This window comes from Halichoeres trimaculatus, unplaced genomic scaffold, assembly GCF_033239565.1.
Source record: "Halichoeres trimaculatus isolate MK-OKI-2021-1 unplaced genomic scaffold, fHalTri1.1 fHalTri1_scaffold_19, whole genome shotgun sequence".
Classification (NCBI taxonomy): domain Eukaryota; kingdom Metazoa; phylum Chordata; class Actinopteri; order Labriformes; family Labridae; genus Halichoeres; species Halichoeres trimaculatus.
This window is the reverse complement of record NW_027437197.1, coordinates 4,813,436-4,838,407: the sequence shown is the minus strand read 5'-3', so window position 1 is coordinate 4,838,407 and position 24,972 is coordinate 4,813,436. Positions and strand designations below refer to the sequence as shown.

General features: G+C 39.6%; 1 protein-coding gene across 2 annotated transcripts in view; it reads right to left on the bottom strand.

Moving 5' to 3' along the window:
• The window catches only part of gdap2 (ganglioside induced differentiation associated protein 2), a 32,347-nt gene that overhangs the window by 4,054 nt on the left and 3,321 nt on the right, over window positions 1-24,972 (bottom strand). For both annotated transcript variants that reach the window (XM_074694853.1, XM_074694854.1), the window contains exons 3-13: window positions 21,831-21,970; window positions 20,977-21,130; window positions 19,912-20,000; window positions 18,223-18,299; window positions 17,783-17,942; window positions 16,635-16,785; window positions 15,212-15,288; window positions 13,843-13,919; window positions 13,337-13,476; window positions 5,399-5,453; window positions 3,433-3,576 (exon numbers count right to left, since the gene is read on the bottom strand). In XM_074694853.1, coding sequence (XP_074550954.1) covers window positions 3,433-3,576; window positions 5,399-5,453; window positions 13,337-13,476; window positions 13,843-13,919; window positions 15,212-15,288; window positions 16,635-16,785; window positions 17,783-17,942; window positions 18,223-18,299; window positions 19,912-20,000; window positions 20,977-21,130; window positions 21,831-21,970 — 1,264 coding nt within the window. The remainder of the gene's footprint in view (window positions 1-3,432; window positions 3,577-5,398; window positions 5,454-13,336; window positions 13,477-13,842; window positions 13,920-15,211; window positions 15,289-16,634; window positions 16,786-17,782; window positions 17,943-18,222; window positions 18,300-19,911; window positions 20,001-20,976; window positions 21,131-21,830; window positions 21,971-24,972) is intronic.

The window sequence follows — 24,972 nt, the reverse complement described above, 5'->3', positions numbered from 1 at the left end:
ACCTTTAAGTTTGTCTTTTTGCAAAAACTTTCCCAGACATTCAAGCTCTTCCTCTCAGGTCATTATCAGCACAGAGAGGATCAAAGATATGGATTAACTCTCCTCCATGCTGCATGTGGTTTTAATAGCTTTTGAACAGTCATCGATATTCAATTAAAGCCCCTGAAGATAAATCATGCGCTGACATATTGTTTCTTGAGCAGAATCACATCATCCTTTTCATCAAACCTTTCGCAAACTCTGACAGAAAAACCTCGATAAAACAAAACGAGCTGAAAGATCGCCTCTCGTGTCCCAGCTCTCATCCTAAGTCCAAGAAACAAAAGGAAAAAAAAAAAAGTCTGTTTAAGAAAATTTCAGCCAACACAAACCTCACAAACCACAGAGTCAAAATACTGAACGGGAAACGAGCCAATCACGGATCATGAGCGAGAGAAACATGACGACTGGATCTGATTTTTAGTGCAAGCATTAGGTCTTTGTTGAGTTTGCAAAGTCACTTGATTTAACTCTTTCTCTCAGGTTAGGTCTAAAGTTTCAGCAGAACCTGGACGGTATCACCCTAATGGGGTTTGTTGCAAACTGATAAATTAATGTCGTTTCTAAAATTAAGCACAGATGCTCAATGAGAGCGTCATTAGCTGATTGGTTCTCTGTTTCTGCCTCTCTGGTTTACATCAGTGAGAGTAAAAACATCAACGAACAAAGACTTCTCTTCTTACTCCGTCTCTGCTCCTCGGTCTTCTCGAACTTCATAAAAAGTTGTTAAAATAAATCTCACACGAGCACAGACGTGTTCAGGGTTCAGATATGATATGTGAGGACACTCATCAGGAGGAGAGATGTTGATAATAAAAGTGAAGCTGAGGGAGCGTGAGAGGCTTTTACAGTAGACTGTAAAGAATTAACAACAGGAAGCTTCATGAATGAATGACTGTTTGAATGAATATCAGGACATCAATCACAGATTCTTAGAGCGGCACGCAGATGTGTTTATGCTACACGCAAACACACACGTTTGGTTTCACAGAGGAACATGTGCAGGCACCACGCATACTTTAAATACTTCAGATGTAAACGCTTTAAGAGAAACACATTCTTGAAATGACTCGATGACTTAAAGACTTAAAGTAATTTTTTTATAAATATTTTAAACCTTAAGTCAATCAGTGATTTATCATTATATGAATGTACTAAGGTTTATTAGATGCTCCAGAATCGCAGTTTGTATTTATCCTCATGTTTGCATCATGCAAATTTAGATTTACCTCTTACTTCTCTGAGCTCCTTCAGCAGTACGGCTTTTTCTTTTGCTGCTCTGAAATTAAGGAACAAGCTTCTTTCCTACATTAGACAAGCATCCTTACTGTCGGTTTTTAACACTTGTCTTAAATCTTGTTTTTATTCCTTGACTTTTAACCCAGCTTGAAACTTTGTTCCTGTTTTAGCGTTTGATGGTTGTTTTTAGGTTTTAGTAATCCACACTTTAAAATGATATTATCAGCGCCAATGTAGGTTGTTTTGAAATGTTACTTCTTAGCTTCTTTGTAGCTTCCCGATCACGTCGAGCAAAACTGGAGTCTCTATGTCAACTCTATGACAACACCAAAATTGTGTTGACAACAACACAATTTTGTAGTGATGGTGGACACTGGAGCCTAACTGTCAGACAGAAAAAGGACAGAAGAGCAGAAGAAAGAGAAATAGGAGAGAGATAGAGCACGAGCCAAAGGCTAACACAGGAGCTAATCTGTTTGTGCTAATGTTGACTCCAACCCACAGTCAGCAGTTATTCTGCAGTGGTCTGTTCAAAATTGAGAGTCTATCAATAAAATGAAGAGTGAGGTTAAGTTCGCTCTGATTGGTAGATGACAGACATGTCTTTGAGCACCGGGCTGTCAGCGCTATGTATGGACAGCTACTAAACTACTTTCAAACTGTCAGTGTTTATTTGTTGTCACGTTAGCCTACGGATATACGTCAGAGCACTGGGCTTTCGTTAGCGCTACATGGAGCCAGCTACTACAACGTTTGCTTGATGTCACGTTTCAAAATGTATTGCTACGTAACTGTACTGATGTATCTAGGGAAAGGTACCTTTCACATTTGAAACGATACCGTACCGATGCCCGGTACCCGGCAATTGGTACCGGTACTCAATAATACCAATTATTGGTACTTTTTTGTGCTCATATGGTAACAAATATCAACTTGTTTAATAACAAAGTACTTTTTTTTTCAATTTAGCAAATTTATTCTTCAACATATAACCTTGCAATGCCGAGTTCATGTCCAGGATGGAAAATCTCCTACTCTTCCACTCTGTCACAGTCACAAAGATGCGTTTAGGTACCTAAGCATGGTACCATTTGATTTTTGTGAATCAGTACCTATAAAAGTACCTAATTTGGTACCAATCCCTAGTTGTATGCAGTAAAAAGTTGTCGAAAACAAAGAAAATTAGTTCCTGAACAAACACATCCCCCTTTAAGTGTCACATCTTTGCAACAGTGTGTGTAAGACTCCTGGCTGGAAGGTGGCGCTGCAGTCTAATTCAAACAGATCCTCCTCATAGCATCTTTAAATTGTTTTTTGAGACCAATGAAACAATTATTTTAGTACTTTAAACATTTTTTTAATCTTTGCCTGCATTAGTTTGTCTGTTAATGTACCACACTCAACTGTGACAATGTTCAAATCCTGACCGAAAACAGTTCTGTTTAGCAAAGCATACAACAAGTATTTTATCTGTACTCTCCTCTTTTAATTTAATTAATCATTTTTAATGTTTTACGGTATGATTTTATGCAATGATATTATTTTGCCTGTTGTGATTTTATTTTATTTTAGCTGTGAAGCACTTTGAATTGCCTTGTGTATGAATTGTGCTCTACAAATAAACTTGCCTTACCATACTTGGTTTCAGCTGCATTTTTTAATGTACTTTATAGAGTTGAGTTGAGGCAGACTTTAGAGGACTTCCACAAAACTGCAGAATCTGTTCTTCAAGATTTTGGTATCAGAAGTTTTCTTTTAGTCCAAGTGGTAGAGACCAATAGGATTTCAGATTTTATTTGCATGAGGAGGGCTGAAGAGCTAAAGAAGCAGAACACAACCCATGTAATCCAAACCAGACCTGAGCTGCTTTGGATTCGGCTACTTTTCAAGTCTAAAACAAAAATCTGCAGCGAACCATCTGCACTGAAATGTCTCATGTTGCTAATCAGACTTTTAATTTGGTCAAGCATAGAAAAGGAAGTCTTGGTCCGATGTGCTTTATTGATAACCACTCGCTGCACCATCGAGCATTTTTGAGATTGTTTTTAGGTGATTTCTTTAGGCAGCTTCTTAGAGAGACTGGGGAATGCACTAGATCAGGTCATAGCGTCTGCTCCACCTGTGAAAAGAGTTTTAAGGTGTTGTGCTTCTTACCCGTGCGTCATACTCCAGAACGAACGGCGGGATGTCGATCTGCTCTGGTTTGATGCAGGTGAAGAGCTGCTGCAGGTTGTCCAGGTAGCGAACTCTGTCCTTGATCGCAGAAACACTGAAGGTGGTGAAGAACCACGTGGAGACCTGGAATAAAACCAGCACTTCATCAGTGATTGATGCTGTTTGATGTTACGTTACCTACACAAACACAGCAGAGGGAGGTTAGGTCTGATGCAACTTTAATGATCCCACAGGGAAAGTTTGGTGATAGAAAACAGAGCTCTGCAATTCCAGTAACCAACAACAGAGAAAGAGGAAAGCTCTTTAATTGAAGTTTGAAAACCAAGTCAGATTCTTTAAATCTGTTCATTGAAAAACAAAAATGAAAAAAAAAGTGTGAGTCTCATTTCACATCAGGATCATGAGAAAGACGCTGTTTGGACAATTAATTTGGCCGTCTGTCACAAATTTCAGAAATGTTTCAGCATTGCCAAGGGACAAAACTAAATGAAGCAGCAAAATAACAATTAGTGTGTTTGATAAGATCGTCTTTACAGCCAAACTGTCGATGCTCAAAGCAAAATTCCAAGTAAAGTGTGGTAAAAATTATCAAAAAAATGCTCTTTTGACTCTTAAACTTTTTCCATATTTCTACTCAAATTAGAATGAAATTTAGTAAAAGAGGGGAAAAGTTTTCACAGGGTTTAACGCGCAGCATGAAGCCAGAAGACAAAATAGTTCAATCAAGGAAGGAATGAAAACGTCCAAACAGCTTCAGGAAGTTGAGATGAAGAACCAAAACAAAACTATCAAAATGTACCGTCTGTTTAAAATCATTAAAGATGCTATGAGGAGGATCTGTTTTATTTAACTGGATTGACTCGCCACCTTCTGGCCTGGAGTCTGAATTACACTGTCGTAATGACTTTTAGTGAGGTGTGTTTGTTTTGGAATTAAAAGAAGATCAGATGGAAACAAATTTTCTTTGTTCAAGACAACTTTTTACCAGAAACAATACCCTGAGGTAAGGTATTTATCAGTACAGTTACGTAATGCTACGGTTTGAAACGTGTCAACAAGCAAGCCTTTTAGTACCTGGCTGGATGTAGTGCTATCGTCACCCTGAAACGCTGAGGAATCTGTAGGCTAACATGACAGTAGTTTAGTAGCTGTCTGTAATGTGTAACGTTAGTGAATCCTGGTTATGTCCTGCCAGTTATCTACCAATCAGAGCTAACGTAACCTCACTCTTCATTTTATTGATAGACTCTCAAGTTTGAACAGACCACTGCAGAATAAGTGCTGACTGTGGGTTGGAATGAACATTAGCACAAACAGATTAAGTTTTTTAGCCTTTAGCTCGTGCTCTATCTCTCTCCTGTTTTTCTTTCTTCTGCTCTTCTGTCCTTTTTCTGTCTGACAGTTAGGCTCCTGTGTCCACCATCACTACAAAATTAATCACAGAAATCATTTTCAGCAGAGAAAAACACAGATCTCTCTTCTCTCTACTAAACTTCATCAGCTGGAGTTGTGTTGTCATAGAGACCTAGACATGCCGAAGATCAATCCTGTCCTGGACGAACCGAACTGGAAGCTAGGAAGTAGCAATTTAAAATAACCTGTAACCAGCAATATTGGTGCTGATGATCACATTTTAAAGTGTGGATTATAATCAGGAATATATTTAGAAGGGTGACTTTTTCAAGATCACTTTTAAACTCCTCACAGCCCCTTTAAAATATATTTTTAGATTTCTACTGAAATTAGAATGAAACTTAGTAAAAGAGGTGAAACATTTTCACAGGGTTTATCATGCAGCATGAAGCCAAAACACACAGTGATAAAATGATTCAATCAGGGAAGGGATAAAAACGTCCAAACAGCTCCAGGAAGTTGAAATCAATAAATAAAATAACTAAATCGACAAGTACTGTTCGTTTTATGAGGATAAGAAATAAAGTCTTACCTTGGAACGAAACGTTGGATGTACAAAGTAGAAGGCCTTTAAATTCTTTTTGAACCTGCAACAACAACAAAAGACAGCTGGTGAAAAATGAGCAACGCAACAAAAAAAACAACTGAAAAATCAGCACCAGGACATCAGTCATCTTACACACAAACATCTGCCTCCCCTTCATACCTGTGCAGTGTGTGACTCAGTCTGAACTCTGTGCACTTTATTGTACATTAACTCTTTCTCAACAGTTTTGCAGCTGATGTCAACAAACAAGATTTTAAACTCCAAACTAAACAGTCAAAATCAAAGAACATCCTCTGTACAACTTTATTTTTCCTGTACACCGATCAAATAAAAACATCTGATGTTTGAAAAGTAAAAAAAAAAAAGAAGAAAAACTCTGCCATGGACTGAATTTTTTCTTCAAAGATTCTAAATAAGACATCAATCAGACCGTGTTTGACTTGGTCTCTGGTTAGCATCAACCCAGTCCCACACACAGGCCTGCTGCTATGAAACCCTCTATCTGGAGCTGGGATTTTGCAGACCGTCACCCAAAGCACCCTGAACTCCAAACAATTCATCCTCAGCTGCAAACCAGCCCAGTGCAAGTGGTCACGATCCACTGGAGCAAGAAAACCATTAGCTTAGAGCAGAGGAGCTAATCCGAGGCCAGTAACCAGTTCAGATGCTGTTTCCATCAACATTGAGACAACGGCAAGTCCAAGACCAGCAGACCCTCAGAGTAGGACTTAAACATTAAAAACCATCAGGTGCGATCAGAAAAGCAACAGAAGAAACTGTTCGAAAATCCCAAAACTGACTAACCATCGATGATTCACTCAGCGGTAATGATGATGGAGTACTGGCCGTTCATCTCATGGCACTCAATTGACGATAATCAGCCACACTTGCAACACTTTTCACCGCCGAGCCAAACACACATAAGGGTGGTCTGCCTCAGATAAGAATCATCTGTAACCTTACACAAAACAACACGCCAAGAGAGGGAGGAATTTAATCCTTCACTTGACAGACGAAATCAGAAAAGCATCAGGGATAGCAAACAATGACGTGGGAACCCTCCTCTGGTCCAGCGCTGGACCTCCTGGGGACTAAAGGATCAAAGACTCATCTGTTGCCTCAAGGAGTAAGTCATCATATCCCCCGCTCAGTCAGACCGTTTTGGAAACTTTGTGGTCGAATTTGGCTTTCGTCTGCTGGTGAAGCCGTCTGGAGCCAAAATGCATCTGCAGCAAATCAATGACTCGATTGGTTGAAAACGCTGGACATGCCAGGTCAAGGTTAGTGGTTTCATTGCCTGAGAAGATCAACATTACAGTGCCAAGCCAAAATCCAGTAATAACTGTGAGGTGAAACTAAGACAGATTGTTTCACAATTAGAAGTGTAGTCATAATACGAAGCAGCGAGAAGCAGAGGAGAGCACAAAAACGAGACCAGCCTGAGAGACACAGCTCAGCAAGTAGAAGATGAAATCTGCAGGATGGACGGATCCACGTTCAAGTTCAGTTTTATGTCAGTTCCTGTCTTGTTCATTTCTTATTTTTGGACCCAAATCGGAGTTTGGGTAAAAGTTCAGTGGCCCAAAAATAGCAGGAAAAAACTTAAAGAGGAGTGAAGTTATTTTCAGTCAGCTCAGTTCATTTCCTTTTTCCATAAGACAAAGTCACTGAGCAAAGGGCCGATGCAGAAGTGCAGAAAACACATTTATCTCATGTTTGAATGCTGTAGGCTTTGTTTTCTGTTCTTGTTTTAATATTTTATATCATCCAGTTTATTTGAAACTTGTTACAAAATTCAACAGACACCTCTGGACCGGAGGCTGCCATCTTGGTTGCTTACTAATAAGTTGAGGCTTCTAAAATACCCATCCCATTTCTAAATAAATTTCTCTGATTGGTCTTATATTTCTGCGAATTTCAGGATACTTGTGAAACATAGACTGTAAAAAAAAATGGATGTCATCTTGCTCGGCTCCAAGTGAGATCACCACAAAAACTGCTCCCCCTGGTGGCTGGCTGCAGTACAGGTCAAAAGATCTGTCTCCCCAGTCATTCCAGATGGGCTGTGGTCAAACTTTAAAAAATTGATACTCCTCGTAGAAATGTTTCTCACATCTGATTGTTGTGGTGATTTAAAGATATCATTTGGCTGCCTCGTATCCAGGTCCTCTTTTTTCTGAAAAGTTTCATTTCATTAGCTATAAGAGGTTAAAAATTAACGGTGTTTAACGGTGATTGACAGCTGACCTTCTTCTGTATTTTTTTCCGGGGATTGTAAAATATGTCAAGACGTAGAGACAAGAAGTGATTAGACTCTCAAAAGAAACGGGAGAATTTTGGCTTCAAAACTGAACAATGGAAAATGGTGGAGCCATGCTGTCCACTCTATATACAGTCAACTGAAAATTCAATCGAGTAATCGAGTAATCGAGTAATCGAGTAATCGGGTAATCGGATAAAACAATTTTTTGTTTAGTTGAGAGTAATTATTTTTTAAATGAAAACTTGAGGTGATATATTTTAAGCTCAATGCGATTTTACAAGATAACAGACATTTTAACCAGGAATAAGACATTCTTGACAAGATTTGAGCCTTTGCAGTATTCTAACTAAAATGATGATCCCTGCTCCATGAGCTCTATATGCCACATCAAAAGTAGTCTGGGCTATCGCTAAGCCCTAATAGCAACTTTACCATTGATTATATCAACTTTATGAAGGTACAATTGTCTGAACGTGTGATTTACAAAACTATTTTTACCAGCAAAGTTGTCATGAATGTACAAATAGAATTGTAGTAGAAACAGCAGAGTAAAGGCCTTACAAATCTTCACACTACAAAAAAACCCTTAAATTCAAGCACATTTTGTCTAATTCTTAGTATGACTGGAATAAATATCTTATTTCTAGACATTAAAAGACAAAAAAGACACCTGACGCCTGAAAAGAGTAAAAGAAATCTACCAATGGGGAAAATATAATCGTTCAGTTTCCCTGTTGGCAGATTTTTAACCCTTTACCAGGCTTCAGTTTGTCTTTGGTATCTTGAATAAGTTTTTCAGGACTTTTCCAGTGAATGTGGCTCATAGTAAGTCTCATAAGACCTTTTTTACCAAGAATAAAACAAACACTTTGTTAGATTTCTGTTTTTGCAGTGTGGAGTTGACTCTATTTGTCTCCAGTGTTTGCGTTTCACATAAAATTAACATTAAAACTTTTAAACTTTGTAAGGAGGAGAGGATGTTTGGTCCCTAATTAAAAAAAGGACACGCTGAGGCCTGATCACTTTGAATGTCAAAACCTCGGAGTAGAAACACAATCTCTGCTCCTCCAACTCCTTTTTCCAACAGTCAGACGAAATCTGTGCGAGTAAACAAAAGCCTCATCTCTCAAACATCGCAGTCAGCTGTTTGCTGACAGATGAACCGTTCCTAATTGTAGTGTCTGCAGTACATCTTTTAATTATAAGGTATCTCGAGCCAGAGTTTGTAGAGACTGGAATTTTTAATGAACCTGACATTTAAATGAGCCTCGTATTCCACGATGAATCAGCAAAGTGTACTGAGGCGGTGGAGGCCGTCGTCGGTGACTGAACGGGGTTCCCCTGTTCCAGCGAAAGAGGAAACTGAATGAAGGTGTCTTCATTCATGTTAAATGTAGATTATATGAATGAAACATTTCATCCAGTTTCCCTTTTCCTTTTTAAACCCTCAGAAATTTCCTGCCTGCTGTAACACAAAGTTTAGGTGACGAATGTCTCCTGTGAAATTAAGCGGAACCGTCAGGGATGGCGTGAAGGACTGACTAAAGTTTCCAGATGAGAAAGGTGTGGTGAAACTCCCAGAATGACCAGTCTCTGAGGGCGAGCGGGGAGGCTGAAAGGTGTATAATGACTGAACGGAGTTCCCCACTGACACAGGAAGTTCACTTGGTTGTGGTTACTAGAAACTAGAAAGAGCCAAACTAAAGACGAGTGTTACCTCATCTAACCCTGACAAATTTCCTTTAGCAAACCATGAAACACAACTGGATTTACCCTATTGTCTTCACATTCTTTGATGTGATATCAAATGAGAATAATCTCATTTTAAACAGAGGTTTCTTAAATCAGCTGTCTGCTTTGGTCCTTGAACCCAAAGGAGGTTCAAACAGTGGCTCCATCAGAGATCCTGTTAAGGTCAAGAGTATCACCTGTCATTAGATAACACAGAGCTGTTGGGTCGACTCTGCAGGCTGGAGTCCTGAACAGGTCTGGTTTTCTTTGGGAGGACGTGGTGGCTCACTTTTAGCTTTTTAGAAACGAGAGTCCTGAAAAATGTGACGTTTGAGATAAGGCTGCAATGAATAGTCGACATAATCAACGTGTCGTATTATTGTTTTCATTGCTTCATTTCATTTCATTGTATCGTGAAATCAAATACCAGAGGGTAATGCTCATCTGTGACTTCAGTTCACTGCATGATGCTCTATGTTAACAGATACTATTATGAAAAAAGATAATTAAGTTCATACATGAGGAATATTGATAAGGAAAAATTCTCGTGCCCCAACGGCGATGCACGCTGACGAAGGCTCTGCATCTCCAGTTTGGACAGCCTGACATCTCCCGGTGTTTAGCGTCTGATAACATGATTTAGAGAGTCTTCTTCGCTCTCCTTTTTAAACATTTCTAAGGGTCTGAGTCATAAACAAGTGTTAAAACTCCCCTAACTTTTTAAAAGCGAGGAAATTTATCCGAAGGAGCTCTCACTCTCAAGCTCACACTGCATCGGTAACACTCAGCGGGGAGGAGGAGGGGCAGAGTGAGCATGAGCGAAGTGGAAGTAGCACGTGCACAGAAACGAAACTTAACGTGTTGTCATGGAGAGCTTGGAGAGAGTCAGGCGGGATCATACAGAGAGCAAAACAAGCCCCAACAAGCAAATAAACGTTAGAAAATAACCCAAAGTCACTAATTAGCGGTCTTACCAACCAACACTTGGAACAACAACATAATTTCCTTGTTACCTGCTTCATTCATTTTGAGATTTATTTTGTTTTTTTGTATTGTTCTTATATTTTTATGTCATCATGAATGATATAACGACAAACAAACATGACACAGCACTGACCATTCAGAGGTGAGAACCTCACTGTACAGTGAAAATGCAAAACACAGGTCGAATTTTAAAGGTCTGCACATTTTAAAGGCCAAATTAGGTCAAACACAAAATAATCGTGATTAATCGACTAATCAAGGAATAAACAATAGATTTGTCAACATTAAAAATAATAGTTAGTTGCAGCCCTAGTTTGAGATTTCTCTGTAGAATCACACTGCAAAAATCAAAATCTTATCAAGTGTTTTTGTCTTATCTTAAGAAAAAATGTCTTATTATATTCGATATGAGCCACATTCACCTGAGTAGTCCAGAAAAATGTCTTATTTTAAGTTGTTTCAAGACCAAAAAGAGGTCTGAATTGCTTCCTGTGTAAAAAAAAAATCTGCTCAGGTGAATGTGGCTCATATTACATCTAAAAAAGACATTTTCAACTGAAAATAAGACAAAGACACCTGATAAGATTTTAGTTTTTGCAGTGCATTGTTAAAGATTACAATCAGGGTCGCATCTGCAGGGTAACTAAACATCCACATGTTGATCTCAAAATGTTTAGCAATATTTTTAAGCTTGTAAATAAAAATGTCACAAGAAAAAGTCTGTATATGATTCAGATTATATTCGATATGCAGGAAAGTGAAGAGAACATGCTCCCCCCTTCTTTAATTTCTACATTTTTCAGCAGCTACTGAAGGCCAAATGTTTAACTGAAAGGTTTTCACGGACAAAAATTATATCAAGCCTTCATAATATCTCTGAAGAGCCCTGTCCGAGTTATTTCAGCATAAAGATCCTCCTTTGAATCTTCAAACCCTCTGATTAAAGCTGAGTTGCAGCCAATACATCAACCCAGAGCGCTCACTCCAAGTTTGTCCTCCCTGATCCAAATACGCCCGCCAGATTTCCCCCCTAAAAAACCCACGGTGAAGCGTTTCACAGCTCGTTCTGCTTTTCCAAAGGAGTCAAAACACTGCAGGCTTGGCGGTGTCGCTGTGTAGCATGAGCGATGTATCTGAACTTTGATGCAGCTGCAGAAGTCAGCGCAGTCGACAGGGCCAAGATAAAAGAAGGCCAAACCAGGCTTGAAGAAGGACACAGCATTTTTGGATCTGGATTTGATCAGATCCAGAAATACAGTTCGGACAAGAGATACAGTGGGGAAAATAAGTATTGAACGCGTCAACTTTTTTCTCATTACATTTATTTCCAAAGCTGCGATTCAAATGAAATTAATCGAAAATAATCCACACATGAAAAGAAATCACAACGTTCAGGTCCATAAATAATGATTATGGTGAATTAAGTACAATAACCCAGGAAAAAAGTATTGAACACACCATGGAAAGGCTGTATACTTTGGCAAGGAAATGCACCATACCACCTGAAATCTGTCAGTAATTATTACCTGAACTTCCAATTAGTGCAAACCAACATCAGCTGGGCTAGAGCAAATTGATGGTCCTATAAAAAAGGTGTTTTTTTCACCAAGCAGTTAAATACCACACACCTCATGATGGGTAAAGGCAAAGAGCTCTCTGAAGACATTCACAACCTGATTGTTGCTCAGCATCAGAATGGAACTGGTTACAGACTTATATCAAAGCACCTGAATATTCCAGTCAGCACCGTTGGGGCCATTATTCACAAGTGGAAGAAGCACCACCTTACCATCAACAGGCCACGCACAGGAGCTCCTTGAAGATTTCTGACCAGGGAGTCAGAAAGATAGTCAGAAGAGTACTCAACCAGCCAAGGACCACCCTGAGAGTGCGCCAGAAAGACTTGGAGGCAGCAGGTACAATTGTTACAGAGAAAACAAAAGGCAATGCACTCCACCGCCATGGCCTCTATGGACGCTCAGCCCGCAAGACTCCATTCCTCAAGAAAAGGCATGTTGAAGCTGGTTTAAAGTTTGCTAAACAGCATCTTGACAAGCCTGTAGAATACTGGGAGAATGTTGTCTGGTCAGATGAGACCAAAACTGAACTTTTGGGCTGTCACACTACATAACATGTTTGGAGGAGAAATGGCTCTGCACATCAGCCAAAAAAACACTACACCAACAGTGAAGTTTGGAGGTGGAAGCATCATGGCATGGGGTTGTTTCTCATCTCATGGTGTTGGCAAACTTCATATAACTGACGGAGCAATGAATGGAGCCATGTATGGGGAAATTCTTGATCTGAATCTGCTGCCATCCACCAGGATGATGAAGATGAGACGTGGCTGGACCTTCCAGCAGGACAACCATCCAAAGCACACGGCAAAGTCTCAGTGTGTTCAATACTTTTTTCCTGTGTTATTGTACTTAATTCCACATAATCATTATTTATGGACCTGAACGTTGTGATTTCTTTTCATGTGTGGATTATTTGAGTTAATACCAATGTCTGGTAGAAATTTTGTTTGAATTGCATCTTTGGAAATAAATGTGATGAGAAAAAGATGACGCATTCAATACTTATTTTCCCCAATATTTTGCTTATGATGCACTTTGTTGCTATATCTTTGGGTTTTTTTTACAATACACAAACTTTTTGCTTCATTTCTTACAAGAAAAACTTCTTATGCTTTTGTTTTGAAAGGATCTGGATCTCAACGACCCGGCTAATGCTGACAAATGAGTAAGAAAACAGACCGAAGGAGTCAGCCAATAATTGCAGATCTTGATTAAGCAGAACCGTTTAGCCTCACGGTCAGTGGGCGGGAGCTTCGAGGAACAACATCAGCAACAATGAGAAAGCCAAGGACAGGAAATGTTTGTGTAAAAAGTCACGCAGAGCATTATTCTGAAACATGCATTCGTGTTAAATATCAAACTGACTTGGCGTCCACAATGTCGTAGAGGTTTTTCAGGAAGTGGGGGTCCAGGTGGTTGTGCTCGCCGGTCAGCGTGTGGAAATAAACCATCACGTACTCCTTCACGGTGATGTGGTCCATGACGTGGATGAAGTAGAGCAGGGCCTGAGGACACAAACACAAACTGGATCAGCACAGGGACACATTTCCAACTCTTTGTTTGACTGAGGATGATCTGATTCTCAGCTTATATCTTATTTCATTTGGTTGTGAGCGGTGTTTACCTCCCAGATTAATAATTTAAAATCGTTCTTGAGTTTTGTATGCGACAGGTGTTTCGAACAAACACATCTGCACACAAGCATAATAAATATTTACATTTCATAGTCAGTCATGAGTGAATGTGGCATTCAACAAGCACAATCTGCTGCAAATAAATGATACAAAACAAATGAGCAAGAAGAAGACGCTGTTTTATTACTGACAACATCAAAAGTATTTTATTTCCAGATTAGCATCTCATTTTGCTACCTTTTCCAGGTCGATCAGGGTCACTGGGATGTTTCGTCCAACAACAACCATCACCGTCCTGCCACACATATCCAAACCTGAGGAGACACACACACACACACATTTTCCAAGTACAGACGCTGCTTCTGATTGCCAGAGAGTAAAGCAGCACATATTGCATCATACCCAACCCCACATGCTGCACGTCTCTCCTGATCTCAGGGATCTTATTTGTCTTTCTACGTTTAAGCGAACTTGACTACCCAGAATTCAACTTCAGCAAAAAGCTCGGCAGCCCAAAGCCAACTCAGCCTCCCCCTCGCAAATCAAAACCTGTCCCTGCACAGGAAGTGACATTTCTTTTTTTGAAAAGCAGCATCACATGTGCGTCTGTTGATGTTCTTGATTTTGTGTTTGTATTCTGTGGTGCATGTGAAATTCTTCGGAGGGCTGTGTTTTGTTTAAGCCATTTTCATGTTTGTTCTGAGCTCAGTGTTCCCCAGTTGCAGATTTTTAAACCTGAATTCGTCCTTCTGCAGGAGAGAAAAGAAACATTTCATCCTGAAGCTTTTTCACAGTCGTTATTCTGCGCTTTCCTTGAACACACTCGGGTCTTTTATTCCACCGAGGTCCTCCTAGAGCCAGACACTCACAATGTTTTCGCTTTTGTCTTCTGTACATTTCTGTCTGTTCTTTAATCCTTGTCTTTGAAAAACACATGGCTGCATTCATTTCTAGTAAGACGGTTTCTTCTGAAGCAAAAAACAAGTAAAGCACTCATTTTTTTGCCTCACATTCAGGCTTTTCTTTGCAAAGCGAGGTCATAAATTAAATACAGCACATGAAAGACAGAGGCTTCTAGTCCTTGTTATCTTTTTCAAACAAATAATTTGTTTTAATTAGTTTTTTAATGCTTTTTATTTCAAATTTAACTTTGATACAAACTTAGAACTCTTAATGAATCTCTTAATTCTGGAAATCTTAAACTACCGCCATCAAAGGAGCTCTCTTTGCTGCAGAAACACTTCGATATCTTACTTGATATACTCTTTGTATTTGCATTAAAACTCAGAAAAATGAATGAAATCATTGATTCTTTTGAAATCAGGAGAAGCAGAAGTCAGTGAGTTCACATGGGTCTAAAGATTTCTCAAGTTGCACGCGTTGTTTTTGTCAAACAGCCGAGAAAGTTTTCAGTTATGATTTTAAATCTGGAGTCAGGAGCTGATCCAGCTGTCGCTCCTGTAATCACATTAAACTGTGCTACAACGCCCCCTCCTGGTGATGAGGCTGAACCGGCTCCTGAGAGTGAAAGATTCATACCTAAATATGCAAGAACCAAACCTATGACTCCTCTCTGTCCCTGCCTCATGCTCATAGTAACACGTACCAGTCTGGTATAAAGCCTTCAGTGCAGCGATGTCTGACAGATCCTCTGCTCGCGCCCGACACAGCCAGCGGTTGTAGCTGCAGGAGAGAAAGAAAAGTTGTTTTGATATTTGATTAAAAAACAAAGATTGCAGCATAAAATACAGAACAGCTGCTCGAAAAGTGATGCGCAATGACATGTTTGAGGACAGGAAGTCTCATTTCTGTGAATTTTTGCAGAAATGCATGGAAAGACGTTCTCTGATCTGCAAATACTCGCACTGCAAAAACTAAGATCTCATCAAGTGTTTTATCACATTTTAAGTAAAAATTGTCTGGTTACACTCGATATGAGCCACATGTAACTGATCAGTCCAGAAAAATTTCTTCTTTTAAGTTATTCAAGGACAAAAAATAGGTCTGAATTGCTGTAACAAGTAAAAAAAAAAATCTCCAAATGGAGCAAGTAAAATTTGTTCAAAAATTTTCTTTAAACTAGAGTAGTGTCTTAATACAAGTATCTTTTCTCTTGTTCCATTGAGAGTTTTTTTTTACTTGTTATAAGCGATTCAGACCTCATTTTGTCTTTAATTATCTTGAAATAACAATATTTTTCTGGACTGGTCAGGTGAATACAGCTGGTATCATGTCTAAAAAAGCATTTTCTACTGAAAATAAGACAAAAACACTTGATAAGATTTCACCTTTTTCCAGTGCTGGTTATGACTTGAGACTCTTTTGTAGCCTTATCTGTTTTATTCTTAACTCGAAATCTCGTGAGTGAAGGCGTCTTTATGGTTTAGTGGTCGACAGTGTGAATGTGCACCCACATCCCGCCTCGCTGTTGCACACTTTAAAGGTCCCATATTATGCATAAATCACTTTATTAAGTCTTTTAGTGAAATTTGTGGGTCTTTGTCTTTCCTCACAGCCCACAAAATGTGATATTTAATGACAAAACCTGCACTTAGTACAGCTTGTGAATATAAAATCCTGACCTAAAACGAGCCGTTTGGATTTTAAGGATTTGCAGATGTCAGCTATTCCCTTTTTTGACCAATCAGGAGCAAGTCTGACCTGATTGGTCCAAAGGAGCAGATACCACTTAATACCCTCCCCGCTGCTGGAGAGAAATCTCTCCAGCAGTGGGGAGGAGAATGCCAAAGTTGAAGAGCCATCACTGCTCTGTTTTTGGCTGTAAACAGCCACATAGTTCCATCATGCACAAGCTTCCCATCTCAGAAGAAGACAGACTTTTATCAAGGAAATATTCCAGCTACACTCAGTAAAACTGTGCATGTGTGTGCGGCCGACTGCTTTTCCAACTTTGGACAGTCCAACAGAGGGCTAGCGAATAGACTGGTCCTGAATCCAGGCGCATTACCAACCATCCTGCAGAAAAGGAGCATAATATGGGACCTTTAAGCCTCTTCTTTGATTCTTACTTTCTCTGGTGTTGTTTCTGAATCGCTGCCTCCGACATCTGGCCCTGCAGGATCTGTTTCCTCTGCTTGTCCACGTCGCCCTCCATCCGAGCAAAGGCATGAGTCCCCACCTGACCCAGGTCTGACTCCAGACTCTCCTCTTCAGAATCATCTGAATCACAAACAAACAGATTGTGGACACTGAGTTACCCCCTCTTTGATGAGGCAGCAGCTCTGCTGGCGAGCTAAACCTGCGCCCTCTGCTTTAACATCCATTTTTTTTACCATGACAGGATTACTTTGTGCTTCTTAAGCTTTCTTTTCAATCTGATTGAATTCCCCTGATCCAAACTTATCTGAAAGCGTGAAACTATTTGTGTGTGTTCATCTAAAGCTGCCAGTAAGGTCATGAACTGGGATGACAGGAATAAGGCTCATCATCAAGTCTGTTTCTTGTTTGAACACATGAATGACCGTGCATCTCATCTGCAACCAGAAGGGCATGTGTGTGTCAGTGTGTATAAATCAGCCTTTTGTTGTTGGGATGCAATCACAGGCAGTCCTGCTTGCTTTGGATCCACACCCCAAAGCCACTTTTCGCTTCTTTGGCGGGATGTTTCAGCAGATATCAGACGAGAGGTCAAAGGAGGCAACAGGATTATTTTAACATCTTCAAACTGAAGCTTTTAAGAGTCAAAACATCTGCATCCCAGAGCCAAATTAACATTAACAAAGGTACCAGAGTGAGTCTCTTATGAAGTATCTGGAAATCAAAGGGTTAAAAACTGGTCTAACATATGAGAACGTTTGTAGTTTGAGCTGATCAAGGGAACTTCAATCAGATTTTACACACATAAAGCAACAAACAGCCTGAAAGGGTCTGTTTAAAGCCAAAGGTCAGGATAAGGCTTGAAGGGAATAAAAGGAAAATGTTCCCCAATGTGAGAACGGTCCAGTGTGAGTTTATTTTACTGAATCTTCCAGCCGTAAAGTCATATCGACTGACTGATCTATTTCTACTGGCATGACGGACAAATCCGACTCCAAGGTTAAACGAAAAACACTTGAAAAAATAAAACGTCTTCCCTGAAGTTACATTTCTAAAATGTGACGTGTGTTTTCTATCGCTGGGAAACATCAGCTCATCATGTTTGGTTTCAGCAGTGTACCTTCCAGCGTGCCCGGTTTCTCCGCGATGCGGATCTGTCGCTCGGGGACGACGGGTTCACCCTCAGAGTTTCCGATGTCAGCGGGGATGAGAGGAAGGGAGGCCCGCTCCTCTTCATCAGAGCGAGGGAAGTACAGCGGCAGTAGCTTCTTGTAAACCAGCTACAGAAACAAACACATAAATCAAACACCCTGCTTTAAAAGAAGGAAAGGTAAGACAAGGAAGACTTTACTCAAGAAGTATGTGCTGGTTTTGGTCTTTTATGAGGCCTAGATTTTGACTTCCTGGATGTGTCTCATTACTTGAGTCTGAAATCTGTTGTTACGAGATTCTCTGAGTACATCCTGGTTGAAATTTTCCTCTTTTAATCTCAGTTTCACAAACACAATACTCCTTTGAAAATGACTTTATACAAACTTATACGACTGAAGTAACACAAACCTCCTCTGTCTCCGACACGGCAAACACCACGGCCTCCAGGCTGTTCCCATGATTCTCCAGGAACCTGCGCACAGTTCCTGTGAACACAAGAACACATGAATATTTTCAGCATTTCATTTATGTCATTTCTTTGACTTCAAATGAAAGGACTTGAGTACAACTCTGCATCACTCCATACACTGCAAAAAACTGAAATCTGATCAAGTGTTTTTGTCTTATTTTTAGTAGAAAATGTCTTCTTAGACTTAATAGGAGCCACATTCACCTGACTAGTCCAGGAAAATGTTTTATTTCACGTTAATTAAAGACAAAATGAGGTCTGAATGGCTTGTAACAAGTAAACAAAAACTACCAATGGAACAAGAGAAAAGCTACTTCTATTAAACATTACATATATTCAATATAATATTGAATATTGTCGTTAAATAACTTAAAACAAGACAAGAGGTTGCCACGAAAACTGCTCCCCCTGGTGGCTGGCTGCAGTATAGGTCAAAAAAACCCATCTCCCCAGTCATTCCAGATGGGCTGTGGTCAAACTTAAAAAAATGAATACTCCTCGTAGAAATGTTTCTCACGTCTGATTGTTGTGGTGATTTGAAGAAATCATTTGGCTGTCTTGTATTCAAGTCCTCTTTATTCTGAAAAGTTTCGTTTTTATTAGTTATACGAGGTTAAAAACGAGGCTTTAAGTCACATTCAACAATGATTGACAACTGAGATTCTTGTGTATTTTTTTCGGGGATTGTAAAATATGTTGGGAGGTAGAGTCAAGAAGTGATTAGACTCTCGAAAGAAAAAAAAAAAAAAATTTTGTCAACCAGCTCCACTCAGAGTCTCCCAGAATCCCTCACAGTCTCTACTGCGCAGACTGGCTGCACAACTGCTGCCAATGGCTGCGCCTGTGACGGGGGAATTTTGGCTTCAAATTTTTACTTATAATAAGAAAAAAACACTTGATAAGATTTCCGTTTCTTGCAGTGCAAATGTGCATGAAGTGACAGGGAAATCTCTAAGGATGGAGTTGATAAAAACTTTCAAACATCTCATGAACTTGTCTCATCATCCCATCACCAAACCAGAATCGTACAATAGTCCAAGTTTTTGTTAATAGGGGAAAAAAAGGGATTTTTAACATTTACCGTCATCATTTTTGTTAGAAATAAACTCTGCTTTTGTGTCTGAACTGTATCTCTCTGTGTTGTGTTATTGGATTACAATGCGAGCTGTATCCACACAAATACAGAAATCTCTCGTCGGCTAAATGTGGCGTTTATGAGGCCTCAGGGACTCAGTCATCAGGTCTGTAATGTGTTGGGTGTGTCTCAAAATGACAGGATGTTTTTGTTTTCATCATATTATGACACTACCATCATTATGTGTGTTTGGGTAAATACCTCATTGATGATAAGTGCCGTCCCAAACACAGATCAGACTGTGCGCTGTAACTAAATTAGAGCGTCTGCCTGTGTAATTTGTTGAGTCTATTGATATAAATATAATCATGAGTCTTTGTGTTTGTGTGAATAATGTGCTGTGTTATTTAGTCTGAAAGGAAAATTATCTTGTACTTAAAGTGTGCACAAAAGAGAAAGATAACAGTATTTACCAAAGGCTGAGCACGTCTGAACCTCCCTGATAAAAAGCTGTGTGTCTCTGTTTGTGTGTGTGTGTGTGTGTGTGTCTTACTGAAGGCCATGTGTGTAGCATCCTCCAGTGGGTAACCTCTCTTGGTCGTGCTCACCACACTGATGCCCACAGACGTCATGGACTTCTCCCTGAGGTGACAAGAAGCAGAGTCTCACACATGGTTCGCCGCATCAACACTTCACACACCCAGACTGGTCGCGTGGTTTCCTCACACACTTCTGTAGCTGTTATAGTACAGTCTTAGAAAGGAACTCAATATTCCTCACCTGCTCAACTGCTTTAATGATGTGACAAAGTTCATGCATTGATGATTTTAGGTAGGTTTCAGGTTTTACCATCAACCCCACACTCATATTTCAGGAAGAGGGTATGGACCAAGGGTCTGCAACCTGCTGCTCTGGAGCCTCATGTCGCTCTTTGACTCCTTTGTAGTGGCTCCTCATAGCTTTGAAAACTTATTATCATTTTTTTTTTTACAGAGGGTTACAGAGATTTTAATCAAAAAAATAGAGTTAGGCAATATTATCCATATATTTTTAAATTTGAACATTCTCTCAGGAGTTTTTGAGATTTTTGCAAATTTTCTGAATTTCAAAATTGTTTGAAATTTTTGCAAATTCATTACATTTCAATTTTATTTAATTTTTACAAATAATTGAATTTTCACACATTTTTTACAATTTTCGCAAATGTATAACATTTCAATTTTTTTATATTTTTATTTTTAATTTTCACAAATTTTTGACAATATTTATAACTTAATTTATTTATTTATTTATTTTTTTGCAATTTTAGCATATAATTCAATTTTTTGCAAATTTATTGCAAATAAAAAACAAGACATCACATATACAATTCCAAAAATTAAAAACATACTCGTTTAGATAGATGATTATTTACTACATTTCAACTATGTATAGAAATTTTATCCACTTTAAAGTCTTAAATGTGAAGATAAGGTAGATTTTGTGGCTCTGGGATGACTTCAATTCAGGTGAGCTGAGGAAAAATGGCTCCTATGAAAGTAAAGGTTGCAGACTGCTGGTATAGACAGTTTGTACAAGTGACTGACTGATGGGATGAAAAAGATTTTCTGTTTCTTACACGGCCAGCTGCATGATGTTTCTGTAGCAGCTGTAGAGCGAGCTCTCTGCAGCTGTTCTGTACTTGGCTTTGTATTTGGGTCCCACCGTGTGGATGATGAACCTCGCTGCCAGGTTGAAGCCTTTGGTCAGCTTCGCCTCCCCTGTCCGACATCCTGGACACAACCACAAAGAGGAAACCAGGTCACAATTAGAAGAAAAACTAGAGTCGAAATATATTGTTATAAAAAGTGAAAAACCATAAAACAAAATAAAATACAAAATAAAAAACAATAAAAATTAAATAAATAAATAATAAGAATAATATTAAAAAAAATTATGAAGCACCTTTAAAAAAAAATCCTTTAAAAAGAGCTTTGACACATAAAAAACTTGGCACAGCATCAGAGAAAAGAACATCAGGCTGAGGGAGGTGAGATATTATACAGAAAACAGAATAAAATAATTAAACAGGAATAAATAAGATAATAAAAAATGTTTAAAAAAATCACAAAAATAAAAATCATGCGTGTACACCTCTATACACACATACATAAACCAAAATCTACTAGTGCAATCTATAAATATAAAATATAAAATAAAAAATAAATTGATTTATTATTATTATTATCATTATTATTATTATTATTATTGTTACCAGGTCGGCTTGTGACAAAAAAGGATTTGATTTTGGAGATGGTTGTAGCTTGGATGCTAGTTGGGTTAACGGTTTAATCCACGCCTACATGCGCTCTTCTTGCAGAGGTTATCAGACCTGCATGCCTAACCACACTCTCTGAGCCTGAAGCATCACAGGAAATCTACCTCAGTTAAAAGTTAGAGCTCCTCTCTTTGCATATTTCCCCTCAGACTGACCTTTGAATCTGAGCAGCTCCTCTCGCAGCTCGGGCCCGGCGTACTGATGGATGCTGTCGGACACCGGGTTCTTGTCGTTGAGTAATTCATTACTTGTGTTGACGATGGAGGTGCAGTTCAACAGGGCGACATCTCCGGTGCTGGTGAGGGCAGATGAAGAAACAGATTAAATACTCCAGGTGAAATAAACAGGATTTCAGGTTAACTGGCTGTTTTCAAATTTTACTGAAGGTAATATTTCACATCTTGGAGATTTTCTGACCTCCCATTCACCTTTAGATGTTGAATCAAAGTTGTTTACTGCAGCAATAAAAGTGAGAATTAAACTGTTTTCTGGAGGTAGTTTGGAAAGTGTAATGAGGAACGACTCCAGCGTGTGTTGAAAGCTTTCAGTCACAAGATGAGGTCAGCTTCAGGTGCCTCTAACTTTCCGCTTTATTCAATTTAATGATTCAAAATCCTTATCTCTGAAAGTGAAGATCCTGAGATGAAAACATTGTTTAAATAGTTATGATTAAGATAACTAAACAGCCAGACAATCAGCTTTAAACCACCACAACAAAATGTTTGCTAAGTTAGGCAAGTACCATATCCTTAACACAGAGAAACACGTGATGCAGCGACACTTTCTGTTGAGGTTTATAGCCCTGAGATACAGGGTGACATGTTTAATAAGGTCAGACTGAAGGACTGTCTGGTACATCAGTCAATCACAAGGTTTAAAGAGCTCAATCATTCCTCAAAAGTTCGTTTACAGGCTGATTTCTCTGCTGGGTGACGGAAATGTTCGGTTATATGAGCGTGTAAAAGTATAAATCCTGTGAGTGAAGTGGAGGTGAAGTTGCTGTAAGCTCTGTCGTGCAAGACTTTGTTGCATAACCGAGAGGAACTCGGGTTTTGTCATCAAGGTGTAGAGACTGTAACTGCCAGGTTGTTTAGTTGTAGTCATGGTGGCTCTGCTCTGCTCTGCACTCACGCTCCTCTGCACCCTGTGACGAAGTGTCACACGCAGGAGCAGCTCGAGGGTCCGCAGTTCCTGGAGGTCTGGTGGTCACATTCGTGCAGCAGGAATGTGCCTGCTGCCGATGACTGAGCAACAACAAGGCTCGTACACACAAAGTCTGCCAAGTCGGGCACCGGATGGTCATGTGTTACTCCACAAAGAGGATTTATGAGGTGATCTGGACGCTGAACTGGTCCACGTGGAGAAACACAGTTAGTGTTCACACTCAAAAGTCAGAACTGCAGCTAAAAATACCTAACGAGTTTGTGTTACACATCCTGTGGTGGAATTAATCTTCTATGCAGGTTGTATCTGAGCTGGCAGTCTAAGGATGATTATTCGAAACACAGAGGGCATAAACTGAAGAGTGCAACGAGTGTGTAAATATGATCACCACAGAGCAAAAGTTTGTGTCCCAGCTGCAGTGAAAAACCGTCCAGGTGTCTCTGGTATTAAATTCATTTTTCAGATAAATAGCGCCATAATAAGCACATTAATTCTTTGGGAAAGGCCAAAAACTACCCAGAGGCTTTGACATACTGGGACAAAATGTAATCAGATTCAGGAGTCCAGGACTGGGACAGACAGTAACTGATAAACAAAAAGCCTCTGGCACACTGCAAAACAAAAAAAAAAAAGAAGAAATCTTATCAAGTGTTTTTGTCTTGTAACACTCGATTTAAGCCACATTTAACGCATCAGTCAAGAAAAATGTCTCATAACATGAAAAAAATCTGCCAATGAAACAAGACAAATTTTCTTGAAACTAGAATAATGTCTTAATACAAGAAACTTTTCCTGTGTTCCATTTGCAGACTATTTTCACTTGTTACAGCAATTCAGAGCTTAATTTTGTCTTTAAATAGCTTGAAACACGAGATTTTTCTGGACTGGTCAGATGAATGTGGCTCATATTGAGTCTAAAACAGCATTTTCTACTAAAAATAAGACATTAACACTTAATTAGATGTAGAGGCGTAAACATCATGAATGTGCTGATGCATGCTCCTCTAAATTCATCAAAACTTTGTTAACAGCAGACAAGCTCCAGCAGCCTTTAGCTACAAATAACAACGTCCGATCTAAATAACTCTATAACAGAGTGAATTAATCTTCTCCAAACAGTGAGCTCGGCTCTGTGGAGCCACATGATGCAGATCTCACAACACAAAGCATTGATTTGTTGAAGGAACTCACTGTGCTGAGACCATAAAGCAACATATCATGGGCAGAGATCAGGATGAATGTGATAAAATGAGAGTTCACTGAAGTTGTGTTGACACTCAGGGGGCGTTTACACGACAACGGTTAAACGCAACGAAACTTTTGCGTTTCAGCCTCACGTTTACACAGAAACGACGTTTCAGCCGACCTAACACGCAAACTTTTGAAAACGGCCTCCTGAGTGGGATTTTCCTGAAACGCTGCCGACACCGTTGCCGAGTAAACAGTAAGCCGGCCGTTGGAAACGCTGACGTCACACTCCGCCTTGCGCGCGTGCATGCAACAGTCCAACGGTTCCGTTGTTACGATCGTCACGAACTACCGTGTTGAGCCTGTGCTGCTCAATCTGCTGAATCTGCTGACTGTCTTTAACAAAATGAGCAACTTTTGCTCCACTTTTTAACTAAGTATTCCCCCCATAGACCAGATGATCGGCTCCACTCTACTTCGGTGGAGATCTCCCAAAAGCTGCTTCTGGACATGACTGTTATAGCACCACCTACAGGCCTGGCATGCTTACTACAGCGTTTTCTTGGCGTTTCCGTGTAAACGCAGATTTTTTTCACTGCTTTTTAGCGTTTTCATATGAAACGTTGTCGTGTAAACGGGGCCTCATGGGTAGTAAATTTTGGGAAATTTGGTTTTAGGGCTTCAAATAGAGCTTTTAAAACTTGATGTGTTGTTAAAGATTCAGCTCCAGCAGCACTTTACTCCAAACTCTGTTCTTTTAGATGCAGGTTAAAGTGATACTCCGGGATGGAACAAGTTGGGTCCTATCACAAGGTTTAGGGCAGAAATTACCCCTACAGCAGTGTTTTTGTGCAGCAGAGGCCCAGAGCGCTCGCACCAAACACCCCCTCCCTGCTCCTCTGCCGGTTTCCTCTGCACTCAGACGGGGCCACATTTTACTTTACC